General features: G+C 40.5%; 1 protein-coding gene across 1 annotated transcript in view; it reads left to right on the top strand.

The window, feature by feature from the left end:
• Window positions 1–21,815, top strand: part of DCBLD1 (discoidin, CUB and LCCL domain containing 1) — a 69,448-nt gene that overhangs the window by 27,729 nt on the left and 19,904 nt on the right. The window contains exons 3-5 of the mRNA XM_065911590.1: window positions 15,947–16,081; window positions 17,478–17,529; window positions 19,721–19,793. Coding sequence (XP_065767662.1) covers window positions 15,947–16,081; window positions 17,478–17,529; window positions 19,721–19,793 — 260 coding nt within the window. The remainder of the gene's footprint in view (window positions 1–15,946; window positions 16,082–17,477; window positions 17,530–19,720; window positions 19,794–21,815) is intronic.

The raw sequence follows: 21,815 nt of genomic DNA, 5'->3' as shown, positions 1-21,815 counted from the left end.
ACACCACACCTATGTCTATGGGCAGGTTTCTGGGTAGGGGAATGGCAAGTTCAAAGGACAGTTTTCAGAGTAACCTTTTGAAATTAAGCTCTTTGTGGTTTCAATATGCTGTTAGCACATTGGTATCTGAACTCACATTAACAGTGACCCTACAGTCCTTAGCCCAAGGAAACAACTTGGATTTAGATGACTAGAAAACAAGAACAGAGTCTTATATATAGGTTCTTCCGAGGTTAGAGTTTTTGTGAAATTCACTGTGCATACAGCTCTGAAAATGATACAGGTTTTAAGCAAAACCCTGCCCACCTGCTAGTTTCGTAGGTAATTTCTCCCAAGCACACAGCTTTCTGGGCTGTCTTTACCTTTGTACCCAGAGATTCTGCACTCCTCCCAGTGTGGTGCCTCCTCCAGTGTGAAAGCCCAGACCAGCCCGGAGACTCTTCAGGGGTCTAAAGTTACCTAGCCCTCATGGAGGAAATGGAGAAGGCAATGGCACCCCACTCCAGTACTCTTGCCTGGAGAATCCCATGGACGGAGGAGTCTGGTAGGCTGCAGTCCGTGGGGTCGCTAAGAGTCAGACATGACTGAGCGACTTCACTTTCACTTTTCACCTTCATGCCTTGGAGAAGGAGATGGCAACCCACTCCAGTGTTCCTGCCTGGAGAATCCCAGGGACGGAGGAGCCTGGTGGGCTGCCGTCTATGGGGTCGCACAGAGTCAGACACGACTGAAGCGACTTAGCAGCAGCAGTAGCATGGAGGGAGAAAACCTAAGTTTTGTTTTGTTTTTTAATGCCTGGGAATATTATCTGTTGTAATGATGGCTCAGTTACTCTGACAGTAAAGATGGTTGGTTTCATAAAATTTGTTGTTGTTCAGTCACTAAGTCATGTCGGACTCTTTGCTATCCCATGAACTGCAGCAGGCCAGGCTACGCTGGCCTTCACAATCTCTCTGAGTTTGCTCAGACTCATGTCCATTGAGTCGGTGATGCCAGCCAATCATCTCATCCTCTGTCACCTCCTTCTCCTGCCTTCAGTCTTTCCCAGCATCAGGGAAAGATTTCCTATGAGTCGGCTTTTCATATCAGGTGGCCAAAGTATTGGACCTTCAGCTTCAGCATCAGTCCTTCCAGTGAATATTCGAGGTTGATTTCCTTTAAGATTGACTGGTTTGATCTCCTTGCTGTCCAAGGGACTCTCAAGAGTCTTCTCCAGCACCGCAGTTCGTGGAGAAGGGAATGGCAACCCATTTCAGTATTCTTGCCTTGAGAACCCCATGAACAGTGTGAAAAGACTTTCATAAAATTAAATTGCAATTAACAAGTTGCAAGTTTTTAATTCTAGTTTGACTCAAAGGGGAAAAACGTAAATTCCAGGGGTGCTGGGAGCACTTGCTGTTCAGGTAGCTCCGGTAATGGCAGGTGTATTAATTTACGGAGGCACTCTTTAGGGAATCCCTCACTAGCCAGGACATTCCCTCCAGATTCAGAAGGGGGCACTGAATGTCAGAGCTCCCATGTAGAATGTGAGGGAAGGTGCTCCAGGGCCAGGACGGCTTTCTCATGGCTCGTCTCTCTGGAGAAGCATCTACTTTCCCTGAAGATGAACAGTTAATTCTACCAACTGACACAGCAGCAGTCTGATCGTCTCTGTTGCTTTAGGTCTCAGCTTAGGGGGTGAGGTGAGAACTAGAAAGGGGGGCAGATTGTTCAGAAGCATGACTGGAGAATGGGTGTGGCTTTCCCATGCATTTTTGATGTATGTTCACAAACAGAAAAGAGGAAAAACCTGGGATTTAACTGTATTTTGAGAACTTCCCTTGTGGCTCAGATGGTAAAGAATCTGCCTGCAATGCAGGAGACCCGGGCTTGATCCCTGGGATGGGAAGATCCCCTGGAGAAGGGAATGGCAATCCACTCCCAGTATTCTTGCCTGGAGAATCCCACGGACAGAGGAGCCTGGCAGGCTATAGTCCTTGGGTCTCAAAGAGTCGGACATGACTGAGTGACTAGCATTTAACTGCATTTTAGGAGCTGGGTTACAAGGTGATCATGGTTGGCATCAGAGCACTCTACTCCATGTTTCTAGCTTCTTGAATTTTCAAGAGTTAGACACTTCACTTGGAAGTGAGTAATGAATTGCCATTCATTTCAATAAAGCCTAGTAAATTCATTTTTCTCTTCAGATTTTTTCCTACATAGTTATGCTTGTTTTTTAAAAACAAAATATATATTCATTATAGAAGTAAGCATATTCATTGTATGCCAGGCATAGGTCTGGCCTTAAGTAGATTTTCTGGAATCCTCATATTCCCCGCTGCAAGGTTGTTACTATTAACCTTTTTTTGCAAATAGAGAAACTGAGGCATGATGAGTTTTGTTGTTTCGTTCTTTTTTGTTTTGTTTTTTTAACTGTACTGTATAGCTTGCGGGATCTTAGTTCCACAACCAGAGACAACCTGGGTCCTGGCAGTGAAATCATTGTGTCCTAATTAACCACTGGACTGTCAGGGAGTTCCCAAGATTTTTGTTTTTTCAACTAACATGCTGAAGATCACACAGCTAGTTAAGGGCTGAAAGGAAAATTTATGTCTATGTCTCTGTGGTTTCAAGACATCTGTTTCCAGATGTCTCTTTCTCCCCAAGTCCCAACACCCAAAGAAAGCCTCATGCTCAACTGCCTTCCCGGGGGGCTCCGCTCAGTACTACATCAGACAGCAATTTTGCCTAAAACACAAGTGTAGTTAAAATTTTGGGTTGGGGATGTTCTTAAGATAAAATACTTATTGATGCTTAGAATTAGTTTATTTTGAGACTTCTTTAAATTTCTTGATCAGTTACATTAAGGCAAATCTAGTAGACAGGAATAATAGAAATTAGCAATGAAAGGACTACACGGAAAGGAAATTAGAATATTTCAATCCTAGAAGCATATTTTAGAAGAATTAAATGGCTCAGAGCCACATAGAGCGGGTATACACATGCATATGCATGTATGTTGCATCTGTATATTTGTGTCTTTGTATAATAATTCTGAAGAGCATTCTTGGAGAAGCTGCTTATTCATATATTTGTATTTATATTTCATCCAGTGATTTGAATATAGTAGATACTCTGTGAATAAATGATTTAAAAAGTAAATGGGCAAGTTCAGTGGCAAGGAACCAGTTAAGTAAAGCATATAATACTTATTTGCAATATTAAACAGCTATCTGTTAAAAAGACAGTTAAATGGAAAGCTGCTTATGATGATGTTGTTTTTGTTGAGTCGCTAAGTTCTGTCCAACTCTTCTGCGACACCACAAACTGTAGCCCACCAGGCTCCTTTATCCCTGGGATTTCCCAGGAAAAAAATACTGGAGTGGGTTGCCAGTTTCTTCTCCAGGGCATCTTCCTGATCCAGGGATTGAATCCAAGTCTCCTGCATTGGCAGGTAGATCCTTTACCGCTGAGCCATGTTGTGGTGTTAGGTGAAATATGAATACATAGTAATGTTATAATAATAGAAAAAAGCCTCTAAACAGAGTGAGAACATGACTGCAGCAAATTGTTAGGAGGAGGATTTTAGAAGGTTCAACTTGGTGTATTTTTTTTTGTCTTCCCTTGACTCTTGTTTTCTTTAATAAGCATTTGTTTCTTAATAAAAACAAGTAGATTTTCTTTGACTAAGATTACTGACTTTAGACCTACATTTAATTTAGTTAAAACAGTCCCCTGGTCAGTTTGAACTTCCTGGCATCTGCCAAGAAGGAAGAGGAGGCTGGAGTGCTTTGTTGGCCTGGGCGAGCTGAGGGAGTGGGCTTTCCTGTGGGGCTCTTATCCCGCTCCCTGGAGGAGGTGAGGCCCCTCTGCAGCCAGTGTGGCCCCAAGACTGTGGAGGGGGCGTCCCAGGGGCCCACAGCACCTGGAGGAGAGTGTGCACTGCAGTCCCCCTACGAGGGAGTGAGGGTAGAAACACATGATCTGGAATACCGCCTGCAATTCCAGTATACTGGGCTCTAATAGTTACATGTGTGGCTGAAACAGCTAAATAGTTTTGGTTTATTCAGCTCAGATTTTTTTCAATTAATTGCTAAAACCCATTGCCAAGAGATTTTAAGACTCAACACTGTCAGACTTTTAAATGTGGAGTTAATGTTTTGAAAAAGAATTATGTCTTCTGGCATTCATGTTTGGAAGCTCTGCCAAGAGTGGACATGGTTGGAATGTGATTCATTAACCACTGTGAATAAGCTGAGGTTGTACAGTTTTTAATCATTATGCATTTAATTTGTAATGGTTCCCCCTGCCCACCCCACACCGATTTTGTTTTAAGGGTTTGGTGCATATACTTTGAGTACTTTCATTCATGGAAGCAAAATGTACTATAAACAGGTATGACCCACATCAGCTTTCCCAGTGATCAAGCAAAATATACACCTGATCTCACTGATTGTTAAGAGACCTGATACAAACAAGGTGGGATTATTCTTCTTTTGTTTGTTGTGTATTATAATTATGGCTGATATTTCAGATTCCAACATCAATTAGAAGAGTGCACTTACATACCTGTGGCTGAATTAAGACACTGATTCTCCTTTTTAAAATACTCTTTAAACAGCCAGGAATCAACATCTTTATCAGGCTTACTTTAGAACATACGTTAAGAATGAGGTATGAGTCTTCAGTTCAGTTCAGTTCAGCTGCTCAGTCATGTTCGAGTCTTTGCAACCTCGTGGGCTGCAGCATGCCAGGCTTCCCTGTCCATCACCATCTCCCGGAGCTTACTCAAACTCATGTCTGTAGAGTCGGTGATGCTTTCCAGCCATCTCATCCTCTGTCGTCCCCTTCTCCTCCTGCCCTCAACTTTCCCAACAACAGGGTCTTTTCCGATGAGTCAGTTCTTCCCATCAGGTGGCCAGAATATTGGAGTTTCAGCTTCAGCATCAGTCCTTCCAATGAATATTCAGGACTGATTTTCTTTAGGACTGACTGGTTGGATCTCCTTGCAGTCCAAAGGACTCTCAAGAGTCTTCTCCAACACCACAGTTCAAAAGCATCAATTCTTTGGCACTCAGCTTTCTTTATAGTCCAACTCTCACATCCATAAATGAGAGTATGATTCTCAAGATGTTTTTAAACATAAACTTTTAAACTTATAAACATTTTTGGATATAAAACATATATACTGACTTTTAAGATCGTGTGTACTAATATCCTGGCCAAAAAAAAATTTAAGAAGTATCATACTTTTCTTAGAGATTTTTTTTCATTGTTACTAAGGGCATTTTGCATTTCAGTTTGAGGCCAAAGTAACAGAGACTTCCTTCAAAAGAAACAGCAATGTCCCTTCCTGGTCTAGAATCCAGTCAGGATCATGAAGCATTTAGTTGTATAGTTCAGTTCAGGTTGCTGCTTCAGGATTGATTCTCAATCTCCTCCCTTTTATATTTGTGATGTAAAATAATAAGAAATTAGTTGTATAAAATATTAAGATATCTTGAACTTGTGGGGAGAGTAGGTGCTGATTCAGGCATTGTGTCGTACCAATATACCTACATTTAAAATATGAAATGTCTCATGTTGTTTAATTCATGAGACTGAAGAGGGAAGACTGTGGATTCATACTAAAGATCATTATTCTCAACTTTAAAACTTGTTAGGCACCCTGTAACCTTAAGTTAAGGTTAAGTTAATGTTAAGGTAATGTAATGGAACTTAATGTTAAGTTCCATTTCCAGTTTTGCTGACCACAAAGAAGCCACCCAGAGGTTTGTTTCTGCCACCACTGTTTGTGGGGATCCCAGTGAAACTGTCATTTCTGTTTCCTGATATTTCAAGATTTACTAGGTCCCAGTTTTCCATGAAGTTGATCTTCCCCCAGTGGGTAGAGTTTAGGGCTGTTCTCAATCCCCTGAAGGACCTGCTGGAAGAATCTTGGTGGGAATATTGGTCCCTTGGGATCTCAAAGGACCTTGTTCTGATGGAGTTTCATAGACTTCCACACCCAGGTCACTGTGGACCAGTAAAACCAGGCCTTCAGCATGGACTGAGATGAATACTTCTGTTTCTGTGTAGAGTTTTCACTTGGGCTTAAGAGTGCAGACTCCGGAATTAGACTGCCTAACTCCAAATTCCTGCTTTACTGCTTATTTTTAAATTACTTTGACCTTGAGCAAATGCCTTAATTTTCTGTGTCTCCATATTCCCTTCTTCAAAATGGGCAAAATAACAATATCTGCCACATATGGGTGATGGAAACACTTGTATATATAACTTTAAAGTACAATGTGTGGCCCATAATAAGCTCTCAGTCAACGTTAGCTACCATCATCATTCCCTCCCTCCTTCCCCTCTTCCTGCCTCTCCCCTGCCTTTCCAGCCGCTCCTCCTCCTCAGTGGGCTAGAATACAGTCTGTTGTTTGTCTAACATGTCTAAGAACAGAGAACGCATCAGTCCCTCTTGCTACCCCACACGCTCTCCTTTCACCCAGAAGAGGCTAAGCTGCAGCAGGACACGCCATCTACACCTCCTGGTGCATCCCTGGTAACCCAAGTTTATCCAAATCAGCCCCAGCCTGTGGCAGGGGTTCCCTGAGTCAGAAGTAGCTTCATGGACAGATTTTCTCCATACAGCTTCATGAGATGAGCAGAGAACCCATGTTCCCTAAGCCCATAGTTCATTCAGTTTGGCTTATTTTGTTCTTTTTTTTTTCCCCACTGCCACCACCAGTTCACATTTTGTGTCTATTTCTTATAGAAAAAACTTCCTGATTTTCTCCTCTTTTCTTTGACCAGTCTCCATTCCCTCCAGGCCATCTAAGATTATCTTGTTAAACATTGTTGTGATGATTTCTTTATTTCAAAAGTGGTTAATTGTGCCCCACTGTCTACAGACAATCGCTAGCTTGGTGTTCAAGGCTGGCTCACTCACTCTCTTCCCCACCCACATTTCCAGCCACATCTCTGAGTCTCCGCATCCCAATGCCTTTTCCAAATAAACACATCAAACAGTTTCATGTTCAGTACTTTTGATGATGTCATTTCTTCTGCATGTCCCTCTCCTGTTCCCCCCACTTTTCTGCCCCTTCTAAAACACATGTACACACACACACACATACACAGTGTGAAGACAAGCAAATCCAATGCTCGTTACCCTAGAACCTCCTCTAATGTTCAGCAGCTCCAGATACTCCTTCTCTTGGGCTCACGTTGTTTTTCTAAGCCTTCAGTGGAGCCCCAATCTCAAGTGGAGATCATTGTTTCAGCCTCTCAACTGATTCGGGGTTTCCTGAGGAAGGAATTGCATTTGATTCATCCTTTGAACATCCCCTGTTGCTTGTCATAATCTTACACTTGCAGACTCACAATCAACATTTAATGAATCAAATTGCATGCAGCTTGATTTTGGCAAACATACATTTAAAAGTCTATAATCTTATAAATTTGAGTATCTTTACTCACGCTGTGGGAAGATTTATAGTAATATTCCTCTATCAATAAATATCTGCTCTGCATTTAAAGAAAGACTTGATTTACCTACAGTTTTAGGACTCTACTTATTATATACAAAAGACAGTGAAACTGTATAGAAGGTTCCTGCAATAGAGTGTTCAGCTGTGCTCTACACTGGGCTTTGGGGCTCTAGAGTTACTCACTTAACCCTCATAATGGCCCTGTAAGAGGGGGCCTATTATTAGCATCCACACATAAGGAAACTGAAGCTCAAAGAGGTCAAGTCACTTGCTTATAATCACTTAACTAGATCTGGGATTCAAGTCTGGACATTTGGCTCTAGGGACCCCATTCTTAAGCACCGTGCCATTCCCATTCAGGGTAATAAAAGTCATCTGATCTCGTGGTTTGTGCAGAAGTGAACTGTAGTTCTTGTTCATTATTTGCTGGAAGAAATGGAGACCTCTGCAGGCCTTCCCCTAGGGGTGGGTATCCTGAGAACCAAATGGAATTTTGAGAAATCACTCACATGCAGAGTGCTAGTATAAATTTAAGGCTTTTAAAAAAGTGCTTCTTAGTCAAGAAATTAAGGGAGACATCATGGTCAGTGAACCTAATTATAGTCAGTTAAATAAGCTGTGTTGCTAAATGACTTGGACTATGGAAAACCCAGGAAGTTCCAGAATTGTTCTCTTACATTTCCTCTACTCCCACCTCCACCCCCAGTATTTTTTTAACCATTGTCAGTGACTTAGAAATACAACGATGTGAAGTCAGCCATTAATATTTATATTACACCAGGAACAAGAGAAATGGGAAAAGTCGGAAATAATACTGAGTGTTTTGACTCATAACTACAACAAGATTTCTGTGATAATAGTTTAGAATGATATGTATCTGGCATATTGCAATAAGATCTAATCATTATGACTTCTCTGTTAAGAGAATTCCAAATAGAGAAAAACGCAAGATTGGCAGCCTCTATTTTATAGATGGTTTATGTCTCAAAGCCATATTATGGAGAATGCAAAATTCTTACGACTTCTGAAGATAAAACAAAAGCCTATGGAGAAGCTTTTGGAAAATTGTTTTGGGGTTTCCGACACCTCAGAAATGGATTTTCCTCTATCACTGGGGCAGCTTTGGTGGAAATGCTTAAGAAGGACTGCTTTTTCTTTTGCTTTGTTTTGCTTTTTATACCAAGATAGAATTCAGAAAGAATTGTAAGCATATGAAAAAGTTAGGTGACTTCCCTGGCAGTCCAATGGTTAAGACTCTGCACTTCCACTGCTGCAGGGGGTGCTGGTTCCACCCCTGGTTGGGGACCTAAGATCCCACATGCTGCATGGCATGGCCAAAAATTTTTTTTAAATACAAATAAAACGTATCTCTTAAAAAAGTTGTATCAGCCAGAATGTTCCATGCTAGATGTCTCATTAACATAACCATAAGCCTCAAGGAGAAAAAATATTGGCCTCTTCCTTCTCCTTTTCCTCAAGCACTTCCCCAGAGATACACTGTGGTTCATTTCAGCAAATTGCCATCTTTTGTTGGGCAAAAAGTAATCGCCTAGGTAGGTTCTGGAATGAAGGCACTTCTTGACCCAAGTCCCATAGCCCCAAGGAAAGCTGCACCTTTGTCTAGGAATCTGCCTGGTTCATTTATCATCTGTCACTGATTTTTGTCTGGGAACCAGAGACCAAAACTCTCCAGGGATACCACTTACATTCTTACGTGACTATGGTTTTAATGGCACAGTCCAGGAATATCCCTTTTTTATGCAAATTTCCCTCCTTTTCAAAGAAAATGGCCCTGAAAATTCTGTAATTTTGTACAGTGGTCTATTGCAATTAGCTAGCAGGACAAACCCTGCCATTTGACTGCACAGGAAAAAAAAAAAGAGGAAAATGGACAGAAGTCCAATGGCGTTTGCAGCTTCAGCATTCCTGGAGATTGTTTTATCAGTGTACCTCTACACCAGATCTGGGCCACATCAGGGACCACTTTTGTGGCAGCTGGCCGATGGCACATCGTGTGGCTGGCTCTGCCAATGGCTTGCCCAGGGAGCATCACTTCATCTCATCGGCATGTTCTTACCTGCCTTGAAAAATTAAATGTGTGAGTAAGATGGTGCTCCTAAGGCTAATGAAGGCTTTTAGGAGATTTTTGGTGCTTGTTGTTCAATTTGATTTATGACAAATCTCTGGCGAGTTAGTTTTTCATTTGGTCTCTGTTTTCACCACTGGATCTGGAGAGGGAGAGATCTCCTCTTTGGTTTCTTTTAATGGCATGCATAGCATCATTTAAACACATCTTTTCACAGATGAAACAATAATTTAGTGCCATCAGTTTCAAGATCAAAAGCATAGACCCATCTGAAATGACTTGGAACCGTTATTAAACAGAATACTGCCTTGTATCCGGAGACTCAGGCAGACAGGCCATGGAGAATGCAGCGTGAGGATGAATTGCTGCATGGATTGTCAGATTGCCAGAGATTCCAGAGGGCTGGCTCCAGGCAGACAGTTCATTCTTCCTGGTAGGACAGTTGGCTTTTATTCACACGTGGGAAGATAAAGGGTTTCCTCTCTCAGCTGCTTATGGAACAGGGGATGTGCTGAGAGGAACTGGCCTACTGTGCTCAAAGCAGGCAGCTCCTAGGACTGCTGGCCCTTATTCCTTTTGTCCAAGGAGTCAGTCCATTGTCTGCCAGCTCCTGGTCTGATGTCTGGTGCCAAACACCACATGCTACTCCATTTGATATCACTGATGGCTTTTCCCACAATCCAGGGTGACTCACGACAAACAACCACAAAAGGTAGAAGGATTTATTTCTCATGATTTTCTTACTACTTGATGAACTGCCTTTCTGCTGTCTCCCAGTCGGATCGGAATTTGGGGCTGCAAAGATGGAACCTGCTTCCCAGACAAGGACAGAGGTAGGGAGGAGGGCAGAGTTAAACAGCAAGTCCAAGTTCTGCAAAACACACAGCACTTCCAGTTGTAAAGCAAACATCCATGCAGATTGTGAGTCTTGCTTTGGGGTCTGCTTGAGTTCTTAAGAACCACTCAAAAGGGTTAGGGTTCAGCCTTGACTGTGAATTGAGGCAGTTTCACCAATCTAGGAACACTGCGCCGGAAGAGAATATAACCACAGTCAAAGCTAGAAGTCACCTCTGAACTCTTAATGGGTTTCCAATGACACTGGCATTGTGTATTATTCAAATACAGGTGTAGATCCTTTTTAAAAATTGAGACAGAGAGTACCTAAGAGTAAATACATCTTCTGGGCAGGTGGGGTGGAGAAAGTCTTTCATAGAAAAAGATACCATCCTCAAGGGAGTCTGGCTGAAAACTGAGAACGCAGGACTTTCCTGGTGGCTCATGTTGTCAAGAATTCACTTGCCAATGCAGGGGACCTGGGTTCAATCCCTGGTTCGAGAAGATGCCATATGCCTCCAAACAACTAAGTCCATGTGCCACAGCAGCTGAAGCCCACACTCGAGGGCCCACGAGCTACAGCTCATGAAGTCCATGAGCCTAGAGCTTGTGCTCTGCAATGAGAAGCCAGCACAGTGAGACGCTCGTGCACCACAGGTAGAGAGTAGCCCCCACTCTCTGCAACTGGAAGGAGCCCACACGCGGCAACAAAGGCCAATGCAGCCAAAAAGTTCATTAATTAAAATAAATTAATAATTAGTTTTTAAAAAACTGAAAGAGAACTTAGGATAGGCTTGTAGGATCCTTCTGTGGTTTCTAATTAATTATGTTTCCTTCTCACTGCCAGTCACACTTTTCTGTTTTCATCACTTTTCCCTTTTAACTCCAGGAATGCAGTTATTAACCTGAAGTCTGTGCAAAGGAATCTTATCTGTCAGACCTGCAGACAAGCAATGATTTGAATGTTTTGCCAAAGGCAGTAGAGCAGCCAGTCCCCAGCTTCAGTTTCCTGCTCTGGACTAAAGCTGCCTCTGCTGTGTGGCGGCTGTGCCTTGATGAACCTATCAAATAACTTTGAATGATGGCATTTGTATAGACAGGGTATATCCTATCCCTGCTAAGGTTTAGTTATGTTTTTGCAGCATATCAATGAGAATGTGGGAAGGATGGTATCAGTGGGTTAAGGGTGATTAAAGGATGTGTGTGTTTACATTTTCCTTCTTTGAACTTCTTCCAGAAATGTTTACTGGGACTTTGGGGGGGATGCAGCCAAATTAGAGTTTTACTGTGTGTTTTTGATTTAGGAAATTATATGTATTGCACAGCAAGTTAGTATGATGGCATGCACTCTTATCTATACATGTAAAGTATTTAAAATTTTGCAGCCTTTCCTTTCAATTGTTCCATAAAAATCTAAAAAAAACACAAAACCCTCCAATTATTCAACCGTGAGAAAGTAGGACATCCTGTCATTTGCAACAGCGTAGATGGACCTTGAGCACATAATGCTACGTGAGATGAGTCAGATAGAAAAAGACAAATAGTGTATGATCTCCATTTACATGTGGAATCTAAAAAAAGACCAGTTCATAAAAACAGAAAGCAAAATGGTAGCTACCAGGGGATGGAGGGTGGGAAAATAGGATTGATGTTGTTTAAGGGTACAAGCTTGCGGTGAGTAACAAATAAACCCTAGAGATTTAATGCACAGTTTAGTGAATACAGACAACAGTACTTTATTGTAATCATCAACTTGCTGAGAGACTACTACTTAATTATTGCAACCACTCAGAAGAAATGATAAGTAATAGGATAGATATGCTAATTTGGGAGAAGGAAATGGCCACCCACCCCAGTATTCTTGCTTAGAGAATTCCATGGACAGAGGACCCTGGCAGGCTACAGAGGACCCCAATGGGGTCACAAAGAGTCAGACACGACTGAGCGACTAACACAACACCACACATGCTTATTATCCCTACAGTGACTATCATACTAAAATACATAAAGATACCAAACTAGCATGTTGTCTACCTTAAATTAGTGTTATATGTCAAATATATTTCAACTAGAAAAATGTCAAGTTCCCACTGATAATCAATTTAGACTTTCTTTTCCTCACTGTTTTTGTTAGAACTCATTGGAATGCAATAGAAGTTTAAGGAGAAATTGGTATGGTGTCATCATCACTGTTTGGAGAAGTCTTCATGTTGTTATTTCTTCTTGGAAAAAGTAAATATGGCTTAGGAAAATATTCTGACTTATTAATAGCAACAAGTAACTAGTTATTTCATCTTTGTTGTTAGGTTTGCAAAGCAAGTATCTCATTTAACCTGTGCAAAGAACAAATGAATTTGAAACGTATTTAAAACTGAGAATCAGTTGCAAAAGTCAAGCACAGTAATGACTCACTTTAATTTTGAAAAAATGCTTCTCATTCTACTTTATTATACAAAAATGGATTTAGTATTAATTGCCTATCTTCTGTGCTTATGAGCACTCTTAAAGATAAAAAAATCCATATACCACACTAATGATTTTCTTTCCTTTCTTTTCTACAATTTTCTTGCTTCTTCATGATATTCTGTAATGACAAGATTAAATATTTTGTGTATCTTTATAATCTTGTTTTGTTTTTAAAAACCAACTGTTGCAAGTAGAAAAACATTTAACTTTGTTTAGATTCAGACAATATTTGGAAAGCTGCCACATGTACAAGCTGTCTAAGAGAAAGTGATGATAGAAGAGTCCCTAACCCCAGGGAATATAGCCTAAAAGGAAGACAGGCATTATTTGTTTGTTTTCGTATATTCATTTAACAGGTACTTAATGCATAAGTAACTCTTTATATCCTAGGTTCCATTCTAAATTATTTGCGAGTATTAACTCACATAAGTAAGTATATACGAGTATTTCTAAAGAGAGAAACACTCTTTTCTGTTTGGAATTCATTATCATTTAATAATAGGGAGCAACAGAGATGTGTGACATGTAAACACACAGCATGTCTCTCATTTCGTCACATTTTCAGAATATGACATCTGGACCGAACCAAGAGAAATCTGATCCCTTACGCCAGGAGAGGAAGGCTGAGCTGGGTCCACAGTCTTCTTCTGCCTATTTAAGCCGTCTGGGCCCTGTTTTGGCTTTGGCTGGTGTGACCAGTCGTACTGGTGCTGACTTGGAGTGGTCTTCCCTTAACCTGATGCAGTCATTGTTGTTGCAGTTAGCTCTTTCTACGCTATTTTTTCTATTTTGGGAGAAGTTGATGCAGAGTACCTGCCTTCAAAATTTGTTTGCTGATCCCTGTTTTCAGAGAAATTATCATGTCTTGCATACTTGACTTTCAAGATGACAATTTACAAACTAAACTTCTACTTGAGTAGTCTTAGGAAGTTCTTTTTTTTTTTTAAGCTCCAAATCTCATTTTGTCTCTTAAAAGTTCATAGACCTTCTTATTGCTTTTCAAGCAACATAGTCTAGAAACAGTATGTTATACTCTTAATTGTATAATATATACTGTGGTATTTCAAAAGCCTTTAGAAATTACTCTGCTTTCTTATAAACTTCATTTTACAAATCAAAGTAAATTACATACATTAACCAGAAGTTACTGTTAAGAGTGGTAGAGAAGAGAAAGAGAAATGAGTGAACTGCATGAACATAGATTTTTCCCATGTATGGGACAGTCCTTAAATTGTAGAACTTTCTTTTCTTTATGTACATTTTTGTAAAAAAATTGAAGTATAGTTGATTTACAATGCTGTGTTAGTTTCATATGTACAGCAAAGTGATTTAGTTATGCACACATTTTTTATTCAGATGCTTTTCCCTTATAGTTAATACAAAATATTGAGTGTAGTTCCCTATACTTTCAAGAAAGTGGTGGAACTTTCTTGAAAAAAGGGAATCTGTGAGTTTCTGTGAACAAATTTAGGAGGCCTCTGTGCTTAGTCGCTCAGTCGTGTCCGACTCTTTATGACCCCATGACTGCAGCCTGCCAGGCTCCTCTGTCCATGGGATTCTCCAGGCAAGAATACTGGAGTGGGTTGCCATGCCCTCCTCCAGGGGATCTTCCCAACCCAGAGATAGAACCCAGGTCTCCTGCATTGCAGGAGGATTCTTTACCAGCTGAGCCACCAGGGAAGCCCTAGGAAGACCCTAGAATATATTTTTGTGATAACATTTTCTTTGCTATCTCTCTTAGTCTCTCCAGGCTGCTATAACAAAATATCATAGGCCAGGTAGCTTATGCACAACAGACATTCATTTCTCACAGTCTGGAGGCTGGGAAGTTCAAGATCACAGTGTTGGTAGATACAGTGTAGTGGCTGGTGAGAAGCCAGTTCCTGGTTCGTAGCCATCTTGCTGTCTTCACCTGCTGGAAGGGGCAAGCCAACTCACTGGGGCCTTCTTTATAAAGGCTCTAATCCCATTCATGAGGGCTTTGCCCTTGTTAAACTAAGCACCTCCCCCCAAGGCCTCCTAATCCTATCACATCAGACATTAGGATTTCAACATGAATTTGATTGGGACACAATTATTTGGACTATACTTTAGGCAAATTTGAGCTTCCCTGGTGGCTCAGATGCTAAAGAATCTGTCTGCACTGCAGGAGACCTGGGTTCGATCTCTGAGTCAGGAAGATTCCCCTGGAGAAGGGAACGGTAACCCACCCCAGTATTGTTGCCTGGAGAATTCCATGGACAGAGGGGAGGAGTCTGGCGGGCTGCAGTCCATGGGGTCACAAAGATTCAGACACAACTGAGCGACTAACACTTTCATTTCACTTTTTTTCTTTTAAGCAAATATAGGAAGTTCCTAGAATATCACCTTTGTAGTAACATTTTCTTTACTATCTAACATATTTGTGTGTGTGCGTGCAGTGACGCTCAGTCTTGTCTGACTCTTTGTAACCCCGTGGACTGTAGTTGCCAAGCTCCTCTGTCAACGGAGTTTTCCAGGCAAGAATACTGGAGTGTGTTGCCCTTTACTTCTGCAGGGAATCTTCCCAGGTATCAAACCTGCATCCCTTGCATCTCCTGAGTTGGGGTAGATTTCTTTTTTTAACCACTGGCATGACCGGGGAAGCCACCAATATATTTTGTTTTATTAAACAATTTATTTATTTAATTTTGGCCATACTGCACAGCATGGGTGATCTTAGTTCCTGCACGAGGGATTGAACTCATGCCCCCTGCATTGGAAGGACAGAGTCTTAACCACTGAACAGCCAGGGAAGTCCCCTAATATATTTGATTTTTGTTAGTAGTGTTCTTACAAAAATAAAAACCTATATCTTTAGGTTATTCCTAATTAAATTAACTAGTTCCAGCCTGTTGCCTATCTAGAGTTGGCCACTGTTCCTACCTTGGTTTGTTTGTATAATTAAGTTTACCATCAATTTCTACCTCTCAATCTTGGTACAAAACAAAATTTCAGTCAGTAAACATGATAATTCCTATGTGTGTGTTGTTTGGTAAATTTGACCTTTAAGGAAGAAAAATACATAAACAAATTCTTTGTACTGGTCTAAATTTTGAAATGAGCCACCAGCATGCTTTGTTTTCAGGTCCGTATTGTGGAAGCATGACTATGCCCAAAGAACTTCTGCTGAACACCAATGAAGTAACTGTGCGCTTTGAGAGTGGATCCCACATTTCTGGGCGGGGTTTTTTGCTAACCTATGCCAGCAGCGACCATCCAGGTATGGGGGAATAACCAGCATGAATCGGTAAACCTTTATCTGTCTTAGAATTCCCCTTGCTAGTCACCATCTTTGGACAGAATTGGGACCTCAGAATCAGAATCGAGATGTCAGGGAGGAGAGGAACACAGTGTCTTCATAGGAATTTAGTTAGGTCTGAACTGAATGCTTTCATAGCACATGTTAGATTGATCACTGACTTATATGGGAGAGGGTTGACTTAATTTTCCAAGAAACCTTGGATTGTGTATCTTTAGGGATATGCGTCTGACCCTTCTGAGGTCTGGCTGTTCTCTGGAGCTCTCCCCCAACCCCTTTCTTAGTCCAGGAGACAAGCCTTTTAACCAGTGGTACCCCCCGCCCCAGCCCTCATACACACCAGCACACCAGCCTGGGAGCACGCAATGCGAGGATGAGGTCACTGTCACCGAGTGCCCCATTCATCAAGCTGGCACATCAGCAGGAGAGAAGAGGAACATGAACACGGATGGGGAAGGAAAACATAGCCTCTAGTCTAGGGTCAACTCCAGGGTCTCATCCGGGTCAACTCCAGAGTCATTTCTATGCAGCCCAGGGTCTCTCTAGGGCCTCAGAAGTGTCCAGAGTTTCTGCTCAGTTCCCTCCAGCAGAAATAACTCTGAGAACAGGGTACTCCATTTATTTCCTGCTCAGTCAATCAGATCTGAGCAATCCTAGCAGGCCGCTGCATGGCCAGTGATTAGCATAGCTAATCATTAGCATAGCATAGCTCCCTAAGAACCACTGAAAAGATTAAGGAAAGAACAGCAGCAAGTGTGGAATATTGGAAACTATCCTAGGTGCATCTAAAAGCACCCAAATCCACAGCATCTTCGAGTTTCCATTCTTAGTATAAGTTCAGTTCTATAAGTTGCTTCAGAGAGCACCTTTCTTTTAAGTCTTCGAACCTCATTGATCAAAGCCGATAAGCACTTTGTGTTCCAGCTAAACACCTGGCCCTGTGGTCGCTTGGATGCCGCTAGATAAACTGTCAAATTAAAATGTTCCTGAACCTTCTCTGTAAACCACATGGGCTCTTGAAATTGTTTTCTACCTGCCAGTAGAAGTTACATGATCTTTGTAGGTGTGTAGTCAATAGTAACGAACCAATGTTGTTCTTTGGTTGAAAAAAGATTCTGTTACCATCCACTGGATAAATGGTGAAGAACCATCATTGATGGTAGAAAAGAAAGATGAACTAATGAAATCCTGGGGATAGTGTATCAGTTTTTATTTACTTTTAAAAAGAAAAGTTCAGATAACTAGAGAATAAATAAATGCTTCTCAGAAACTGTTTCATTTTAAAAGAAATCTTTAGAGCATGAGCGTCCTAACTTCTATTCAGTCTGCTAATTGCAGTTGTCTTTATTTATGACAGATTTAATAACATGTTTGGAACGAGCTAACCATTATTTGAAGACAGAATACAGGTAAATACACTGTCCTAGTTGTGCTGCAGTCATTTGTTGCTGAATATTTTGTTTTCCTTGACGTTAAGCCAGATAAAGTACCTTTATTTGTATTTAATTTAAAAAATCATCTGTGTTGTAATGAATCAAGAATATTTGAAATGGTTTCTTATACAGCAGAGATCAGCAAACTTTCTGTCAAAGGTCAGGTAGTAAAGATTTTAGGTTTTGCAGGCCATGCAGTCTTTTTTTATCTGTTCACGCAGTTCTGTTCCCTTTGTAGTGCAAAAGCAGCCATAGACAGTATGTGTGTGAATGAATGTGCATGGCTGTGTTCTGATAAAACTTTATTTAAAAAAAAAAAAAGTGCAGGTTGGATTTGGCCCATGGGTCATAGTTTACTGACCCCTGAGTTCTACTCTAGTACCTGTGTGCCAAAATGGAGTCTAGAGTGCATTTATTACCTGGCCAGCATTTGGGAGTGACTTTTGTGATTCTGGAGGGGGTTCATTTTCTCTTTCCCACAGGAAAGAGACCTCCAGAGAATAGCAGATGAAAGGTTTCACTCCAGCCTTACTTTAACTGGAAAAATTACTTGATCTCTTTGATGTACATTTTCTCATTTCTAAAACAAGAGCCCAGAGGGGATTTCTCAACCTTGGCACTACTGATATTGTGGACGATTTGTTCTTATGAAGAGCTGGTCTGTGCATTGTGGCTATTTAGCAGCATCCCTGGCCTGTGTGTGCCAGTTGTGGTAAACATCTCGACATTTCCAAATGTTTCTGGGTGTGCAGAAATCACCCCTAGTTGAGAACCACTGGTCTAGAAGTCATTGTCAACAAACACTAACAACAACTCTTAACTTCTTAGAGTGTTTCCTTAGTGCCAGGTACAACTCTTTGGATTTCGTATATCAATAGCTGCACAATAAATAAGTGTACTCCAAAAGTTAAGCTCAAGGGTCCATGGTCCTATCCATCTAACATTCTAACAAATGAGATTATCTTATATGCAGAATCAACTCCACTGTTTACTAATATGAAGTCTAGTTCAGAAAAGACAAAAACAAAAATGACCAATAATTAAAGTTGCTGTTTATCCAATGTGGACATTCACCAGCATTTTCTTTCCAGCCATCTGTGTATACCCCCAGTGGTGCCAAGGCCTTTGGGCATCAGTAGTCATTTTGTATCCTCTTAGAGAACGGAATATGCTCAGCCCCACAGTGTGATATTATAGTGCTGGATCATCTAAGCTGTGGCCCAGCCGATTTGTAATGTTTAGTTAAAGATGAGGTATGATGACTAGTACAGAGCCATAATCCTTCATCTATCATGAAATGTAGAAAATGTGGAAAGCTGGAAAAGTCAAATAATTTTTGTAATTCATTTGGTGGCAGCACCTGATTAATGTGACCATAGATTCATCTGACAGCAAAATTGGACCAGATTAAACATGAGGCTGTTTTATCTTTATCCTTTTGGCCCAATACAACTATCCATGTATTTGGTAGAGATATTGAAGTTCTGATTAATATTTGCAGACCTCAGTAGGGTTTTACATCATATATACTGTGAGCACTGTTTTACTTTTCCAAAATCCTTCAAATTCTGAATTCTCAAATATATTTGGCTCTAAGGGCTAGGATAAGGAACTGTAAGCCTGTAATAGGATTTCCGTTATTTCTGTTTCTTAATTCCTTGATTATTGCTGCAGTGCTGGATTCCATTAGGTCAACGGGGAAGAATTATAAACCATGTACTTGTGTAGTTTTGATAATTAGGTGTTGTCACACATCTAACTTGCTAAGTCAGCAGGAGGAAATTGAGAGGAAATGAAATAAAAGCAACTGCTATTTTGGAATCTGTTTGGGCTGGTACATTCTTCTTGAGCAAACCAAACAAGCATTATTGTAATATGGTATATATAGAAACAAGGGCTTATGGCATTCATCTTCAAATCTGTCAATGTTTATCCCAACCCAGGGATCAAATCCATGTCTCCTGCATTGCAGGCAGATTCTTTACCACCTGACTCACCAGGGAAGCCTTTAGATTAATCTGTGTTTTCACAAATCAAGTTTCTGATTTGTCATTAGAGGAAGATGTTCCTGCATGTTGCATGGAGAGAAAATACTTTTAAGTATAATTTAATACTTTTTAATTTAAGCAAGCCTTAATAAAATATATACTCTACTTTTTTTTTCCAGCAAGTTCTGCCCAGCTGGTTGTAGAGACATACCAGGAGATATTTCTGGGAATGTGGTGCATGGCTATAGAGATGTAAGTAATTGAGGGTAATTTTATGGCAGGGAAGACATTAAAAAGTTAGTGCTTGTTGCTCTGCCTAAAGTCTTTACAAAGTAAAGTCAAATAAGATGTAAAACTTTGTAGATAGAGGCACAGTTCTCTTTTCTGAGAATAAATGAAATAATAAGTATAAAAACCAAGGTTTTTCATGCATTCATTCCTATTTTTAGCATTTCCAATTAAGGATACTATAAATGAAACAAAACCCTTTATTATATCTTGAGTATAATTCCATCCAATTTTCATAAGAGGTCATCCTTTTGTTATAATTTATTTATTGATTTTACTACTCCAATTGCTTCAGGTAATACAGCCAAAGACATGAACATTTTACAGCACAGAATAGTGACATTGTATCTGGGACCAATGAAGCCATTTGTCCTGCTCTTTTATATTATTCCCCTCCCTCCTTGCACCCCAATTTCTTAGGCCTATTGAAACTGGGTGATATACATTGCTCCCAGAAAAAAATAAACTCACCAGAAATCCTTTTTAAGTATATGTCTTACATTCAGATTCACAATTCTTCATTTCTTACTATTCACAGATTTCTATCCTGGAAATCTGATACCTGATTTTAAAAAATTTACATTACTATTTCAAATGGTTGGGAAGGGGCTTGAGTTATTAGAAATATGAAGATCTGTCTAGTGATGGAACTTTCCTATGATTTATTAACATGTCTTTATGCACAGGGAACATACATGTTCTAGGAGCTTGATCATTTATCTCCTACAGGAGGAGGAGAAATTGGCTTTAATTTTGCTTTCAGTACCTCCTGATTCTGGAAGCAGCAGGTCTGTGATTTTGCTCGTCGTTTCCTTTTTCATGTGTTTTGTTTACTTACAAGATTGACATAGAATGTTCACTTAGCCTAGAAACTGAATCTGAAAATGATTTATACTAGCTCAGTTTGAAAATTACTTGGCACAGGCTGAAGTACTAAATGACTTTAGGAAGTAAACCAAAAGACATAAAAAAGTTGAGGTATAGTTTTCACCTCCTAGCAATGTATACTTTTAATTTATTATTTTCCTGGCCTGTGTAAGAAACTTAAGAATCCCATGCAGCAAGAGAAATAGCGTTGCTTCTTTCTTACTTTGGCTGTTTACCCTGCCTCCTCTGGACAGGGCTCTCCTTTTCAGAGTAACAGGTAAATGGTTTCCTGGGTGGTGACCTGCAAATGCTGACAAACAGGTTTCCTGTTTGACGCACTAGCTGGTTTTATACCATTTGCTCTCAGTATGCTTTTATCTGGAGGGAAAATTTGTATTTTGAAAACGCATCTCTTCAAAGAAGTTGGACTAGTGTCTCTCTTTTGTATATGTTGATATTGTGGGTATATTAGCTAACTATTGCCACATAACTATTACCAAAAACTTGGAAGCCTGAAGCACATGTATTACCTCTCATGTTCTGTGGTCAGGAGTTCGAGCACGCACTGCTGAGTTCTCTGCTTCAGGGACACCCAATCAGCAGGTTCTATCCAAGGTGACACGAGGGTGTCCCTGGGGCTGCAGTTTCATCTGAGGCTCCACTAGGAAAATATCTGCTTCCAAGCTCACATGGTGTTGGCAGCATGCAGTTACTGGTGGACTGTTGGATAGAGGACCTCAATTTCTTCTTGGTTGGAAGCTGTCCTCAGCTCCTTACCATGTGGACTGTTTCAACATGGCTATTTGCTTTTTTTTCCCCTTCTGATAATTTTCTTTCCTTTTCCTGTATACCATCTTTATTTATTTATTTATGTATAGTTAATATACAATTATATGGGCTTCCCTGGTGGCTCAGACATACTTCACTCAGTATGGCAGTCTTTAGGTCCATCCATATGGAAAAAAATTGGTATAGACGATTTTATATACAAAGCCTCAGTAGAGACACAGACATAGAGAACAAACACAGGGACACCAAGGGGGAAAGCGGTGGTGATGGGAAGAACTGGGAAGTTAGGATCGATATATATACTGCTGATACTGTGTATGAAATAGATAG

Source organism: Muntiacus reevesi, chromosome 19, assembly GCF_963930625.1.
Source record: "Muntiacus reevesi chromosome 19, mMunRee1.1, whole genome shotgun sequence".
Taxonomy (NCBI): Eukaryota; Metazoa; Chordata; class Mammalia; order Artiodactyla; family Cervidae; genus Muntiacus; species Muntiacus reevesi.
Note: the sequence above shows the minus strand (reverse complement) of the source record. Positions and strands in the feature narration are given on the sequence as shown.